Source organism: Ornithorhynchus anatinus, chromosome 19, assembly GCF_004115215.2.
Source record: "Ornithorhynchus anatinus isolate Pmale09 chromosome 19, mOrnAna1.pri.v4, whole genome shotgun sequence".
Classification (NCBI taxonomy): domain Eukaryota; kingdom Metazoa; phylum Chordata; class Mammalia; order Monotremata; family Ornithorhynchidae; genus Ornithorhynchus; species Ornithorhynchus anatinus.
Window position 1 is genome coordinate 16,301,399 of NC_041746.1, and position 14,833 is coordinate 16,316,231.

At 43.3% G+C, this 14,833-nt stretch overlaps 1 protein-coding gene across 5 annotated transcripts in view; it reads right to left on the bottom strand.

The window, feature by feature from the left end:
• The window catches only part of KIF6 (kinesin family member 6), a 208,935-nt gene that overhangs the window by 160,975 nt on the left and 33,127 nt on the right, over nt 1-14,833 (bottom strand). For 4 of the 5 annotated variants that reach the window (XM_029046860.2, XM_029046859.2, XM_039914837.1 and 1 more), the window contains exons 5-6: nt 11,734-11,843; nt 4,324-4,453 (exon numbers count right to left, since the gene is read on the bottom strand). In XM_029046860.2, coding sequence (XP_028902693.1) covers nt 4,324-4,453; nt 11,734-11,843 — 240 coding nt within the window. Of the gene's footprint in view, nt 1-4,323; nt 4,454-11,733; nt 11,844-12,756; nt 12,847-14,833 lie in introns of those variants that run through there. The other variant, XM_029046864.2, reaches the window with a different exon arrangement.

Here is a 14,833-nt window from a genome sequence, read left to right on the forward strand (position 1 = left end):
CGATCACCTCTGCTTATGCCGTGCCTCACTCGGACACTCTGATCAACCTCCCCTCTCGACGCACCCATCCACACCCTCAATACTGCCCTCTCCATCAAACTGAATTCCTTCACCCTACCGTCCCTCTACGACTCTCACTCCACCAATCCTTATTTTTTTAATTACGTGCTATTTGTTAAGCGCTTACCATGTTCCAGGCACCATACTAAGCACTGGGGTCGATACAAGCTAATCCGATTGGACACAGTCCATGCCCCACTTGGAGCTCATGGTCTTAATCCCCATTTTACAGATGAGGGGACTGAGGCCCAGAGAAGTGAAGTGACTTGTCCAAGGCCACACAGCAGTCAGGCAATCATATTTATTGATCGCTTACTGTGTGCAGAGCACTGTACTAAGCACTTGGGAGAGTACAATATAACAGTCTAACAGACACATTCCCTGACCAGTGAGCTTTCAGTTTAAAAGGGGGAGATGGACATGAATATAAATAAATGAAATTACAGCAGAAAAGTGGCGGAGCCAGGATCAGAACCCAGGTCCTCTGATTACTAGGCCCATGCACTTTCCACTAGGCCACGCTCCTTACCAATTGATCATTCGATCCAGGACCGCTACAGGATATTTCCTCTGCTTGTGCTACATTCTGCTGTTGGAGGAAGTCCAGACACCACACTGACTCTGGCCAATCCCAATTCATCCTTCCTTGCTAGAACTTTGCCCACTTCTCAGCTCAGCACCGCTATTTCTCCTCCATTAGTGACTCCCATGGCCACGGTCTGAACCAACTATCCCAGACCATTCCTCCTCCTGAAGCCTCTCGTGCCTCCCCACGCCATTTCTTGCTCCCGATAACCTTGCCAACTTCTCTCCTGACAAAACCGGAACCACCAGACTGAGATCCCCAAACGCATCCCACCCCTACTTCCGTCTTCTCTCATCCTTCCCAGCTGGCACTGGACTGACCACTTGCTATCAAATTCTAGTCCATCTAACCGTTCCTCTGACCCTATCAAAAGTGGAGATGACTTACCATTGCCACTTGGCACGGCCGTTCTAAGACACCTAAGCTGAGAGCAACTTGGGATCTCATGCTGAATTTGGAAAATCAAGTGATTTGGGACTTGGGCCAGGAGAAGACTGAACAACCTGAGCCCAGTGTGGTATAAACCTCAAATTACAACTGATGATGTGGCATACATCCCAGTGAAGCACTGGAAAACAGCAGCAGCAGGTTAACAGATGCAGGAGATCGGGTGTAGCATACAGAGGGGAGGTGATATTGGGCTATTTATGACGGGGGCTGGATTACCAGATCGATCGCAAGAAGAGAAGCAGTGTGGTCTACTGGACAGAGCCCGGTTCCGGAACTCAGAAGGACCTGGGTTCTAATCCTGGCTCTGCCATTTGTCTGCAGTGTGACTTTGAGCAAGTCACTTCACTTCTCTGTGTCTCAATTACCTCATCTGTAAAATGGGGGTTAAGCCTGGGAGCCCCATGTGAGACATGGACTGTGGTCCAACCTGACTAGCTTGGTGTATCCCGGCGCTTAGTTCAGTGCCCGGCACATAGTAAGCGCTTAACAAATGCCATTTTAAGAAAAGAAGCCCTAAAGTCCTCTATGGGCCAAAATTCTGGGGCCCAATTTGGATCAGGATTTTGAATCCCTAATTCGCCCACTATCAACCAGATATTCTCTTGGAGGATGGGGAGGATTTCTAACTCAGCAACAGGGACGTTAAAAGGATAGTATTATCAGATCACTAAGATGCCAACTTGAACCCAACGCAGTGACGCCGTAGAGTGAAACAACTGAAACTTCACACCGGAGGAGAAACCTTAAAATGGAAGTCAAATTGGATCTTCATCTTTAAACATTTAAAAATTTTGTTTTTCCATTGAGATAGTACATTGCTACACTGCCAAAATCCTGTGGTTTATCCCTCAGGTCGTCCAAATTTTTCAAGAGACAGCACCATACAATGTGTTACTGTCTTCCAAATTTCAACAATGGAACCATAAAACCATGTCCTCCATCTATATTATTAAGTTAGATTTTGCCTTTATGAGACTAAACCGCACACAGGGTTTCTTTGTTGCCTTTAGTATTTCAGAGATACTGATCTAACTTAAAGACACCATATTTGGGAATTTTGAAATGAAATGGAGGCATATCGGGAAAGGTTATGGCTTTTTATCGTACGCTTCTGAATGTATTACTTGTGTTCGTATCCCCAAATCAAAGCTCCCTTTCCAGAGACTTCTGCCTCAGGTCCAGTTGAAGAAGGAACGTCACACACCTTTCACTACCCGTGGTCAAGAATCTTCCGTACGATTTACTGGCATCACCTAGACGCTTTCGGGTCCACTTACACGCTCCGAACGGAAAGATTATCGCAGGATGAAAATGGCCTGACTCTCTGACCCAAGGAACAAAAAGCTTTCCCTCAGGATGGCGAGATCCAGTTTAGCAATTTCTCACCCTGGAAGCCAGGAAGGAAACACCCTAATTTCCATCCTGGCTCCCCTTAGAGCCAGTAGTGATTCACGCTGCCCCAGCAGAGATCCTCCGCTCTGCCCCCTCCTCCTCTCTCGGGCCCTCCCCTTCGGCCCCCGTTTTGGCATCCATTTTGGACCTGCTGAGTCAGAGGAGGGAACAAGAGCTCATTCACGAGGCCTCAGGAGTCGGGGAAAGAGGCAGGAGCGGGGACTCGAGGATAATTAGGCCAATATCCCATCTCACACTCCCGATTTCAAGAGGTGATTTCCGGCCGGTGGAATGAATAGCCGGTGAGTTAATTAGCAATTTATAAAAGATGGCAAATGCCATAAAAAGATTACTCAGCTGACGAAAGTGTAAGTTTCAGCCGTCAAATATGTGTGGATCAATGAATACTCCCTTCATAACCGAATCCTAAATTAGGTAGCTGATTATAGCCCCTCAAAGAGTACTTTGTAGGCAAAACCATACACAGAATTCAATCGGATATTTTGATTATATCCAAAGAGGTCAGGCAGAGATGATACCTTCCACATAAATCCATGTAGTCTCACATACATAAATTGTGGGAGCTCAAGAGTCAGACTAAAAAACGTGAGGTAGAAAATACATTATATTGTATGAAGGAATGTGTAGAACTTAGAAATTATTTCCAAGTTTCGAATGAACAAGCAAAGGATAAAGCTGAACTTAATATGACAGAGTTGGTAGACGTATTCCCTGCCCACAGCAAATTTACAGTCTAGAGGAGGAGCCAGACATTAATACAAATAAATTATTCATATGTACACAAGTGCTGGGGGGGGGGGTGAGGGTGGGGTGAATGAAGGGTACAAATGGAAGTACGAGGGTTAAGTAGAAGGGAGTGGGAGAGACAGAATTAAGCTTAGTTGGGGAAGGTCTCCTAGAGAAGATGTGCCTTCGACAGGACTTTGAATGTGGGGTGAATGTCCGTCTGTTGGGAATGGGGAGGGAGTTTTTTTTCCTTAAAGTTTCCTTAAACTTTTTTCCTTAAAATGTCGGCCCCAGCTGAAGACACTGAAAATAAAGTTAACTTCACTTTGTGTACCGCGTATTCAGACTTTGTTTTGCAGATGTTTTCTGGTTACCATAGTAGCTTCTGAATTTGTCTCCGTGTAAATGTGAAGTTGGTATGTTCTTTTTATCCCAGAAAGCTCCTAACTGATAAATTGTATTCTGACAGGTTATAAACCAAGCCATGTACTTTTTGGGGGGGAATTTTGAATAAAACATTCCAAGGAATCGAAATTTACTAAAAAACAATATTTTGAAACAACCACTTCATAGAATCCCAAAGAGATATCTGGCAGCCTTTTCCGAATTCAGAAATTTGTCATTACCTCAACCGTATAGCATATTATGGGAACTGCATTATTATGCTTCTGAAAATGATCAGGAGTCCAAAGGGCTAGGGCCTGAGAGATACGGACTAGTCAAAAGTACAGTTGAAAACAGCGAGTTGAGGGGTCCTCTGCTCTCTCTCTGTTTCTGATTAGTTGTGTTTTGGCTAAACGCTAGGAGTCCGGATCCAAACAGTTCTACACCGAGAGCACTCACACTGTACAGTCTAGGCCTCAGCGCTTAGTACAGTGATCTACGCACAGTAAGCTCTCAATAAACACCGCTGACTACTGAGGCAGGATACTTGTAATTCAAAGGAAAATGGCAAAATGAAGTAAACCCTCTGCCTTCCAGGGCCCTTTGTGAAGAGGTGGAGATGGTGACGAGTGCCCAATAAATATGATTGATGGATGGAGACGGTAGTCACCTTCACGTACACATATCATTCACTTATCACTTACCTCTGAAATGATTCTATTGGTATCTCCGAGGAAGAGAAGATTCAAAGCTTCCTCCTCACTCGTTGCCTGATGGAGAGAGAGATTTTTCAGGTGAATGTTCTGATCGGAATCTTCCAATATTGTCACCTTCCTAGAAAACAAATAAGGAACATGTGAGAGACAGAGCTACTGTGGTTACATTTCAAAAAAAGATTAGCTTCACTGAAATGATCAAGGAGGTTGTAAGGTATTTTATCAGTAGAAGGTATCCAACAGAACTCAATGAATTCTTAGGTCTCAGTCCCCTATTCCCAATGAAAAATTTCCCATATTTAAAAGTCTTTGGTCACTATCTCCCCATATAATGAATTTCTGGAAGACCTACAAAATACACATTTTCACCTTCCTAGAAATGATGCAACAGAGGACTATATTACCATTAGAGAAAGTAAATCCCAAACAGATATCAAAGATTTTGTAGTACTTAGGAACTACTAAGGAAGTTAAGTGCCTAGAACAGTGCTCTGCCCACAGTAAGCACCAGCCTGGAAGCAGTATCGCCTAGTGGCTGGGCTCGAGCTTCGGAGTCAGAAGGCCATGGGTTCTAATTCTGGCTCCTCGACTTGTCTGCTGAGTGACTTTGGACAAGTCACTTAACTTCTCTGTGCCTCAGTTACCTCCTCTGTAAACTGGGCATCAAGAGTGTGAGCCCCATGTGGGACATGGACTGTGTCCACCTAATTAACTTGTACCTACCCCAGCGCTCAGTACAGTGCCTGTCCATAAGTGCTAAACACATACCACTACTAATAATAAAACCACTGATTGAAGGAAATGGATCCTTTCAGAAAAAAAAAAAATATCAAGACATATCTTGATAGCTGGATAAGGAAGTGGACTTGAATAAACATAAAATAACTGCTCCACCTACTTTTTGAGAGAGAAATCATCTTGAAACTCTCTAAGACAAAAGAAAAGACATTTCTTCTCCTGCATACAAAGTGAACTGATCATTCATTCAATCACACGTATTGAGCGCTTACTGTGTGCAGAGCACCGTACTAGGCGTTTGGCAAGTACAATTCAGCAACAAATAGAGACAATCCCTGCCCATAGCGGGTTCACAGTTTAGAAGGGATCCTTACCATAGACTACAATTAGAGTCTTTCTAATATCCCCTAAAATAATCTGGACCCCAGTCCAACAAATTCACAATGCAACTTGGCAAATAGTTTTCAAACATCAATTAGCCTCCAAAATCTTTATTCCATCTGAAAATCCTACAGGGCCACCTAAATACCACTTCTATTTCCATCACCTATCATCTTCTATTTCAGTAGATTTGATCAATCAACCAATCAGTCATATCTACTGAGCCCTTACTGTGTGCGGAGCACCGTACTAAGTGCATGGGAGAGCGCAATACAACAGAGTAGGTAGACACGTTACGTGCCCGCCACGAGTTTACAGTTTAGATGATCATTTAAATTAAGACTAAATGAATCCCTGAACTAAGGCCATGAAGGGTGCCCTTTTTCGGTAGAATGAAGTGAGGTCCCCTTGACCCAAACACGTGAGTCAGGGACAGGGACTATGTCCAACCCTGCTTGCGGGTACCCACCCAGTGTTTTAATAATGTTGGTATTTGTTAAGCGCTTACTATGTGCAGAGCACTGTTCTAAGCGCTGGGGGAGATACAGGGTCATCAGGTTGTCCCACGTGAGGCTCACAGTTAATCCCCATTTTACAGATGAGGTAACTGAGGCACAGAGAAGCGAAGTGACTCGCCCACAGTCACACAGCTGACAAGTGGCAGAGCCGGGAGTCGATCCCATGACCTCTGATTCCGAAGCCCAGGCTCTTTCCACCGAGCCACGCTTTTAGTACAGTGCCTGGCACATAGTAAGCGCTTAATAACTAGGATTATTATTATACCTTGCCCATTTGACTCCCCTCTCTTCCTCTCTCAACAGTTTGGGGGACAATCAGGGTCTTATTGAAGACTGGACATCAAACTCTATCCTACACATCTTGCGGTGCCACATTCTCTGTTGCTCCAGCAGGTTTTCTGATTTAAGGAGGTCAATAAAGACTGGCTGGGAGAAGCAGCATGGTAGAGTGGAAAGAGCACGGTCTTGGGAGGCAGAGTTCTAATTCCTGGGTTCTAATTCCGGCTCTGCCAATTGCTTGCTGTGTGACTTTGGGCAAGTCGCTTAACGTCTTTATGCCCCAGTTTCCTCAGCTGTAAAATGGGGAATTAATATCTGTTCACCCTAGTTAGACTGAGTCCCAGCACTTTGAACAGTGCTTGACACATAATAAGTGCTTAACTAATACCATGAAAAAACAAAACAGTGCATCAGTAAATGGATGTTAAAAACTGCACTGCTGGTATTGCCATTTTTTTAAGTCAGGAGAAAAAAAAATGTCAGTCCACCAGCTTTTTTTTTTTTTTTTTTTTAAAGGACTGCAAAATCACTATTTACTGCATGCTCAGTCTTCTACTTCTGGATTTCTTTTAAAATTGCCAAAGAAGGAATAAAATTTCTCAAGCCTCCATGGACTTAAAAGAGATTTTTATCTGAACAACCTGAAGAACACTTCAATCCCCCACAGCGTAATCCCAGGGACGATTTCTTCGTTCCTTTTGGAAAAGATCGGTCTAATGGGCCGATAGCTTTTCCTACAGCAACTTTCTAAACTTTAAATTCTAAGAAAACAGACGCTGGTAGTCCTGTCTTGGACACCTACGTGGAAAATCTCTGGTAAAAATGCTCCAACTGCAAAAAGATCGAGAAGAAGCAAGATTTTTGTTTTCTCTATAAACAAAGAATCTTTTCCATTTGGCTAAGTAGTTGGAATCTGTAGCCTCTTTTTCTAATAGAGGGGAAGGCATGCAAAGTCGCGTCGGCCAAGACGTCCTCTACCAGCTAAAGTCCCTCTTGCAATGGCAGGAGCGGTCGATGGAGAAAGAACCTCTCCACCTCTCCCCACGGCTCCCCGCCCTCCCCCAAAAACCCAGAATGTTCTACGTGGTAACTTTCCTGTTGTCTTTGGAATGACTATGGCTTCTGGTACCATCTCCCATTCCCAAGTGATAGATCACATTAGCGGAGATCATTTTAGGATGAGAGGATCTAGCTGGGCAAGGAGAACATCTGGCCAGGTGGAGAAATTGAGGGACTTAAGCCTGTGTATGACTGGGAGGATTCTGCCTGGTCCATTAGAAGAGGAGTAAAGACAACCCACCAATAAAGCCTTCCTACCACGTGGGGAAGGGAGGATGTACCAGAACCAAAAAAGACAGGCTTTTAGGGAACTTATTCCACACCTAATGGAGATGAGAAGACATCTCCTCTTCTCGTTGCAGTGGGGCAGGCCCAGATCCTTTCTCAACCCTCTGATTTGAACTACTACTTGCCCCACCAAACGTGCTTGCACGATGTCTTTCTCCTATTACCGTCACAGCCAAATTACGGCACCCAGAACATTCGTCTTGGGCGAGGGATGGGGGAGTGAGGTGAAGAGAGGAAGGAGGAAAGGGCACTGTCCTCTCGGTGGGTCGTCCCACCCTCAACTCCACAGCACTTACGTACATAGCTACAAACTATACATTAGAAATTATAACTCTGTATTAATGTCTGTCTCCCTCTCTAGACTGTAAGCTCATTGTGGGCAGGGAACTATCTGTTTATTGTTGTATCGTATTCTTCCGAGTGATCTGTACACAGTAAGTGCTCAATAAATATAGTTGAATGAATGCAGATATATATATATATATATATATATATATATAAATGGTATTCATTAAGGGCTTACTATGTGTCAAGCATCGTTCTAAGTAGTCGGGTAGATACAAGTTAATCTGGCTGTATACAGTCCCTTGCATATAAATTAAAAACTCATTCAGCTATTTAGCTTTTGTTCTTTCATCGGCACATTCGTATTATTTCATTTGGAGTTGTTTCCGGGTGCCTTAGATGGCCATGGAATCATTAAACAATTCTTTTGGGGGAGGCCTTGAATGATGATAGGACTGGGAGTAAATCTTTGGGCTTCTGGGGCTAAAAAAGCCAGCAAACTAATCACTCACAGGGCTCACAATCTTGATCCCCATTTTACAGATGAAGTAATGGAGGCACAGAGAAGTGAAGTGACTTGCCCAAGTTCACACAGCAGACGCGTGGCAGAGCTGGGATTGTAACCCACGACCTCTGACTCCCCGGCCCATGCTCTTTCCATTAGGCCACACTGCTTCTCTAGGACCGTAAGCCTCATTGTGGGACATTGGACTGAGTCCAAGCTGGTTAGCTTGTGGCTATCACAGTGCTTGGTACAATGCCTGGTACATAGTATGCACTTAAAAACCAAAAAATAAAAAAAAGTATAAAAATTCCAGCTCCATCTGGCCCACACATGTCCAGACACTTGAGCCACGTGGCGTTTCATAGACACTTTGTGCCTCTTGAACTAGCACATCTTTACCCTCAGGATTTTTCCAATTTTTGAATGGTTTCTATGTATTCTCTCTACATGTCCACATTTGCCAGTCCAGGAAATGATCCTTTAAAATCACCGACATCAGAAAATAACGGCATTTGTTAAGCGCTTACTATGTGTCAAGCACTGTTTTAAGCACTGAGGTAGATACGACGGATATATAACCAAAACCTAACTCCTCACTGGGTGCAGCTAAAGAGAGTTCCTTGCTGCCCCAATTCGTTGACTCATAACAGGGCCCGTCTCTGAATTTGATCTTGATCGTTGGAATCCTGATCTTTGAAAGCCATTGCTTAAAGGCTTTCGAGAACAAGCATGGTCTAGCAGATAATAATAATGTTGGTATTTGTTAAGCGCTTACTATGTGCCGAGCACTGTTCTAAGCGCCGGGGGAGATACAGGTTCATCAGGTTGTCCCACGTGAGGCTCACGGTTAATCCCCATTTTACAGATGAGGGAACTGAGGCACAGAGAAGTTAGGTGACTTGCCCACAGTCACCCAGCTGACAAGTGGCAGAGCCGGGAGTCGAACCCATGACCTCCGACTCCAAAGCCTAGGCTCTTTTCCACTGAGCCATGCTGCAGATACAGACAGGCCTACAAGTCAGAAGGATCTGGGTTCTAATCCCAACTCTTCCACACGCCTGCTGTAGGACACTGGGCAAGAGTCCGCACGATTGACTGATCGACTGAGTAGGCGTAAGGGGACCAGGAGGATGGCACTGTTGTTGAGAGGGATGGGAAAGTCAGGTAGATTTAGAGGGCTTAAAACCAATGGTTAGGACACCACTAGAATACCGGATTAGAAGTGTAACTTAAAGCAAGGCAGTTATTTTCCTTAGGATTGGAGGTCAGCAGTTACGCTCACTTGCTATCCTGAAACATACTTAGATTCCAACTCTATATAGTACATGACCTAAAGCCTTTTTTTGGTCAAGATCTATTTTTTGTTTCAATTGCTGATTATAGAATGGAAACATCCTATATATACCTATATATATATATATACCTATATATATATATTATACATAGTGACTTTCTGTTACTTTTTAAGAGGCGCTTTGGCCCCTTATGATTTCCATCTCTATATTCAGTGGATTGTTTTTGCAACTATTTTGAAAGCAACTCCATTTCATGAAGGAGCATTGTTTTTTTGATTTTTATGGTATTTGTTAAGAGCTTATTATTGGGTCGAACATTGTTCCAAGTGCTGGGGTAGATACAAGTTAAATTAGTTAATATATACAGGATGTTTCCATACTATAATCAGCAATTGGAACCTAAAATAGAACTTCCACAAAAAAAGGCTCTAGGTCACGTACTCTTCGTTAAGAGCTTATTATCGGGTCGAACATTGTTCGAAGCGCCAGGGTAGATACAAGTTAATTAGGTCGACGCTGCCCCTATCGCATATCGGTCAATCTTATTTATTAAGCGCTTACTAGGTGCAGAACACTTGTGAGTGCAATATAAAAGAATTAGACCGGTTCCCCGCCCATAACGAGTTTGCAGTACAGAGGGGGAGACGGACATTAATATGAATATGTAAGTTATATAGACTATATTATTTAAAGATATGTATGTAAGTGCTGGGGAGGGGGGTGGATATCAAATGTCCAGAGGTCACAGATCGACAGTGACACCCCTTTGGGAGAAATAGCCTATACAGTGCCTCGGTTCCTGGCCAAGGTTGAGAAGATGCTCCACTCCTAGTTTTCATTATCGATAACATGGATTACACTGATCTGGACTCCTTTCAGGGTGGGTAGAGAAGCAGTGTGGTCTAGCAGATAGAACCCGGGCCTGGGAGTCAGAAGGACCTTGCCACTTGTCTCCTGTGGGACCTTCTCTGTGCCTCCGTGACCTCATCTGTAAAACGGGGATTAAGTCTGTGAGACCCATGTGGGACAAGGTCTGTGTCCCACCTGATTACACTATGTTTAGAATAGAGTCTGGCACATATTAAGGGATGAGCAAATACCATGAAAAACAAAAACAAAAGAGTATTCATTTTTAAAAGTATATAAAAACGGTATGAAGGGTCACGAATCTCTCTGATTCCTCCCCAAAGCATTGGCGAGTCTACCACTTCATTTGTTTTGAACTCTCCCAAGCTCTTAGAAGGATGTACCCTGCGCACAGTAACCGATCAATAAACATCATTGTTTGGTTGACTGATTGTTTGACTGAACAAATAGCAGGTGGTTTTTTCATTCTACTATGTGCATACTGCTAAATAAATGATTTTGGAGTCCCTACTAATAATCTAGTCTATAAAAATGGACCATCTTATTCAGAAAGACTTAGGATAGATTGCCTTTTCAATGATTTACCAAAAACTAATTTTTTAGACTCAAGCAAGCATTACGGAAATAATACGTAAGTGTTTTTGATAGGAGGTCTTACTCCACTAATGATATACTTTGGAAGGACTAACTGCCTTCATTTATCCTCTTCATGTAACTTTGAATTATAAAACAATTAGCGAAAAGGCTGAAATAATTTTTCAACTCTGGAGTTTAGACATTTTGGCAAAGTTTTCATCTTTCTTTCGCCTACACTTTTTCCCCCTCATACACTATATGCAAATCATAATGACTTCAGGGTTTCGCGTTGCTAATACCATACGTAAGTTCCGCTGTTGTATTTCCTTCATCTTCTCGACATTCACCTTTGGTGAGAATGGACCTTACTTGCTTCTCTCTTTTGTGCTGGCTCCAAAAGGCCAATTCTTAGGAAAATCAATTTTAGCCCTAACTCCAGTGGCTTCCACAATGTTAGTTCATTACAGAAAAAAAAAAAAAAAACCCAACCCTAAAACCAGTGATACTAATCACGATGAGACCAGAAGCATGCGAAGTTTCAAAGAAAACAACACATTTTAGCATCTGAACGTAATTATTTTCTGATTCGTTATTGTCTCCTACTCACGGCAAATCTTCCAACGAGGAGGTTTCATGTCTTGGATCCAACAGATCAAAACCACATTCATTGTAGATTTCCAAATAGGAAATGTGGGTGGTGTACATTTTGCTGCTGTCCTGATTGGAAAAGGAAATAAAAAACAACTATAAATAGAAGTTCAGGCTTTCAGAGAGCGCAACAAATTTATCACTGAAGATTCCATGCTGTCTCTGTGTCTGGTTTTTGTTTTTTTAATTGTATTTGTGAAGCGCTTACTATGTGCCAAGCCCTCTTCTAAGCACTGGGGTACATACAAGGTAGTCAGGATGGACACAGTCCCTGTTCCACATGGGGCTCACGGTCTTAATCCCCATTTTAAGGTTGAGGGAACTGAGGTACGGAGAAGTGAAGCGACTTGCCCAAGATCACATAGACAAGCAGCAGAGCTGAGAATAGAACCCAGGTCCTTCTGACTTCCAGGCTCGCGCTCTATCCACTAGGCCCCACTGCTTCCCAATGTCTTTCCTGAATGCTCTGCTTATAATATGCCTTACCTCACCTCACCAAAGGGCAGCTTCTCAACTACTCTCTGTCATTTCGTTTCCTCACAGTCCCACACAAAAGTCTGTGGCGACGGCTCTCGTGGAATGAATGCATTCTAGGAACTCATTCTTCATGACTTACCTTCATATTTGATGCTAAGAATGGCATATACGTAGAGACACCGTATTATCTGTGTTAAAAACCGGCACACTTTTTAGCCACTTTTCTGAGCGTGTGCTGGGTGTTTGCTTACCAAGCCCCAGAACTCCAGTTACTTAAAATTAGCTACAAGAGTTGCAGGTCAGGGGCCAGGTAGACTGGGCTATTTAAGCCAGGAGAGTGTCACAGTCTCAATTTTGGGAAAATTGCATATTTTTTTTTTTATAACTGCCCAGGCCGGCGTACAAAAATGGAGCAGGGTGTGGGTGGAAGATCGTGGTCCAAATCAGAAAGTGTGGTCAACTTTGTGTAGGCATTGGCCAGAAAATTACTAAATAGAGATATCACCTGCACTGTGCTTGTACTTCAGGTCTTGTACACACAAAGGATAAAGGCCCCTTCAATAGATCTGTGGCCCTTCACTTGAATCTGAAACTCGATGCCGTGTCATATCATCATTCCCTTCAGGTCTGCCTCTGTGTTGACACGAGACAGACTAAATCAAAAATCAATTCAAAGGGAACTGAGGTGTAAAGGAAATGAAATACCGCTGTTCTAGATAGGGTCTATATTCTCTCACCCTGAAGGTCCGAACTCTGGGTTTAGTCTATTCTCACATTGTAAGACTCTAAGCCAAATGTGGGATAGGGACTGTATCCAACCTGATTAACTTGTACCTACCCCAGAGTTTAGAACAATGCTTGCCTCACAGCCAGTACTTAAACTCTATAAAAAATTGCAAGATGAAGGGTAGCAGAAGAAATGCCTAGAAAAATCTCTTGATCCAGACAATTTTGATGATATTGGTGGTCCTTGTGCTTGGTAACAATTCTTGCAATTCTTTTTAGTGGTAAATATATCCATCTCTGGGCAGGCTCCCAATCAATCAGCTTGGCTTAGAGGATAGAGCACGGGCCTGGGAGTCAGAAACACCTGGGTTCTAATCCCGGCTCTATTTCTGTGTGGGTGCAGATGGGATTCTGGGTTGATCTAACCCTGGGTCAAATCCTTTGATTTCCAAGAGCGAAAACTGAGCTTAAAAATAGATTCCTGATGCAATTTAAAACTATGTTTCAGCCCAGAATGGTCTGCTCTTGTGACTCCTGTATCTTAGGAAAGATATGATAGAGTGGGAGAAGGCTCACAAGCGGGCAACCAAGATGGTTAGAGAGACGAACAACTTCTGTACGAGGATAAGGCTAGAAACATTCGGACTTCTGAGTCTGGAGAAAGTAAGGTTGACAGGGAAACAGATGTCCAAATTCCATGACTCCCAGGCTACGGGGCTCCTCTTGAAGTTTGGAAGGGAATAGGTTCAAAACAAACCCAAGGGAAATCGTTTTCACTTTCACAGGGAGTAGGTATATAGAATTCATTGCCCCAGGAAGTTGTACAGACAGAAAAGATCAATAGATTTAAGAGGGAATTGATTAAATTCACAAAGGAGAGGTCCACTGTTCAGCTAAAGAAGATATTAGAGAGAAGGAAAGGAAAGGAAAGAGGAAAGGAAAAGGAAAGGAAAAAGGAGAGGAAAAAGGAGAGGAAAAAGGAGAGGAGAGGAAAAAGGAGAGGAGAGGAAAAAGGAGAGGAGAGGAAAAAGGAGAGGAGAGGAAAAAGGAAAGGAGAGAGGAAAAAGGAAAGGAAAAAGGAAAGGAAAAGTTGGAAGATTCATCCCTAAACTTGTTGTTGGACGCCAAGATGAACGAGGATTACACCATTCACCTGAGCATCTTCTGATACCACTGCTAGCAACAAAATCCTGGGCTGGATGCTATGAGTTTGTGCTTTCATTTTCTTATACTTTAACTTTGGGATCATAAGCAAACACTTCTCTTTCCTTGGACTCCAATTATTTAACTATGAGAGGGAGGTCAATTCTGTTTTCATACCCAGGTCTTTACTCTGTAGGCACTTGACATTTATTGCTTGACTGTACTTTCCAAGCACTTAGTACAGTGTTCTGCACACAGTAAGCACTCAATAAATATGACTGAATGAATTCACCCCCACAACACTTATGTACATACCTCTAACATTTATTCATTCATTCAATCACATTTATTGAGGGCTTACTGTATGCAAAGCACTCTATAGTAATGCCCGTCTGTCCCTCCAGATGGGGAGCTCATTGTGGGCAGGGAACCTCTCTCTCCAACTCAGTTTTATAATAATAATAATAATAATGTTGGTATTTGTTAAGCGCTTACTATGTGCAGAACACTGTTCTGAGCGCTGGGGGAGAGACAGGGTAATCAGGTTGTCCCACGTGAGGGTCACAGTCTTAATCCCACTTTACAGATGAGGTAACTGAGGCACAGAGAAGTGAAGTGACTTGCCCACAGTCACACAGCTGACAGGTGGCAGAGCCGGGATTCAAACCCATGACCTCTGACTCCCAAGCCCGTGCTCTTTCCACTGAGCTATG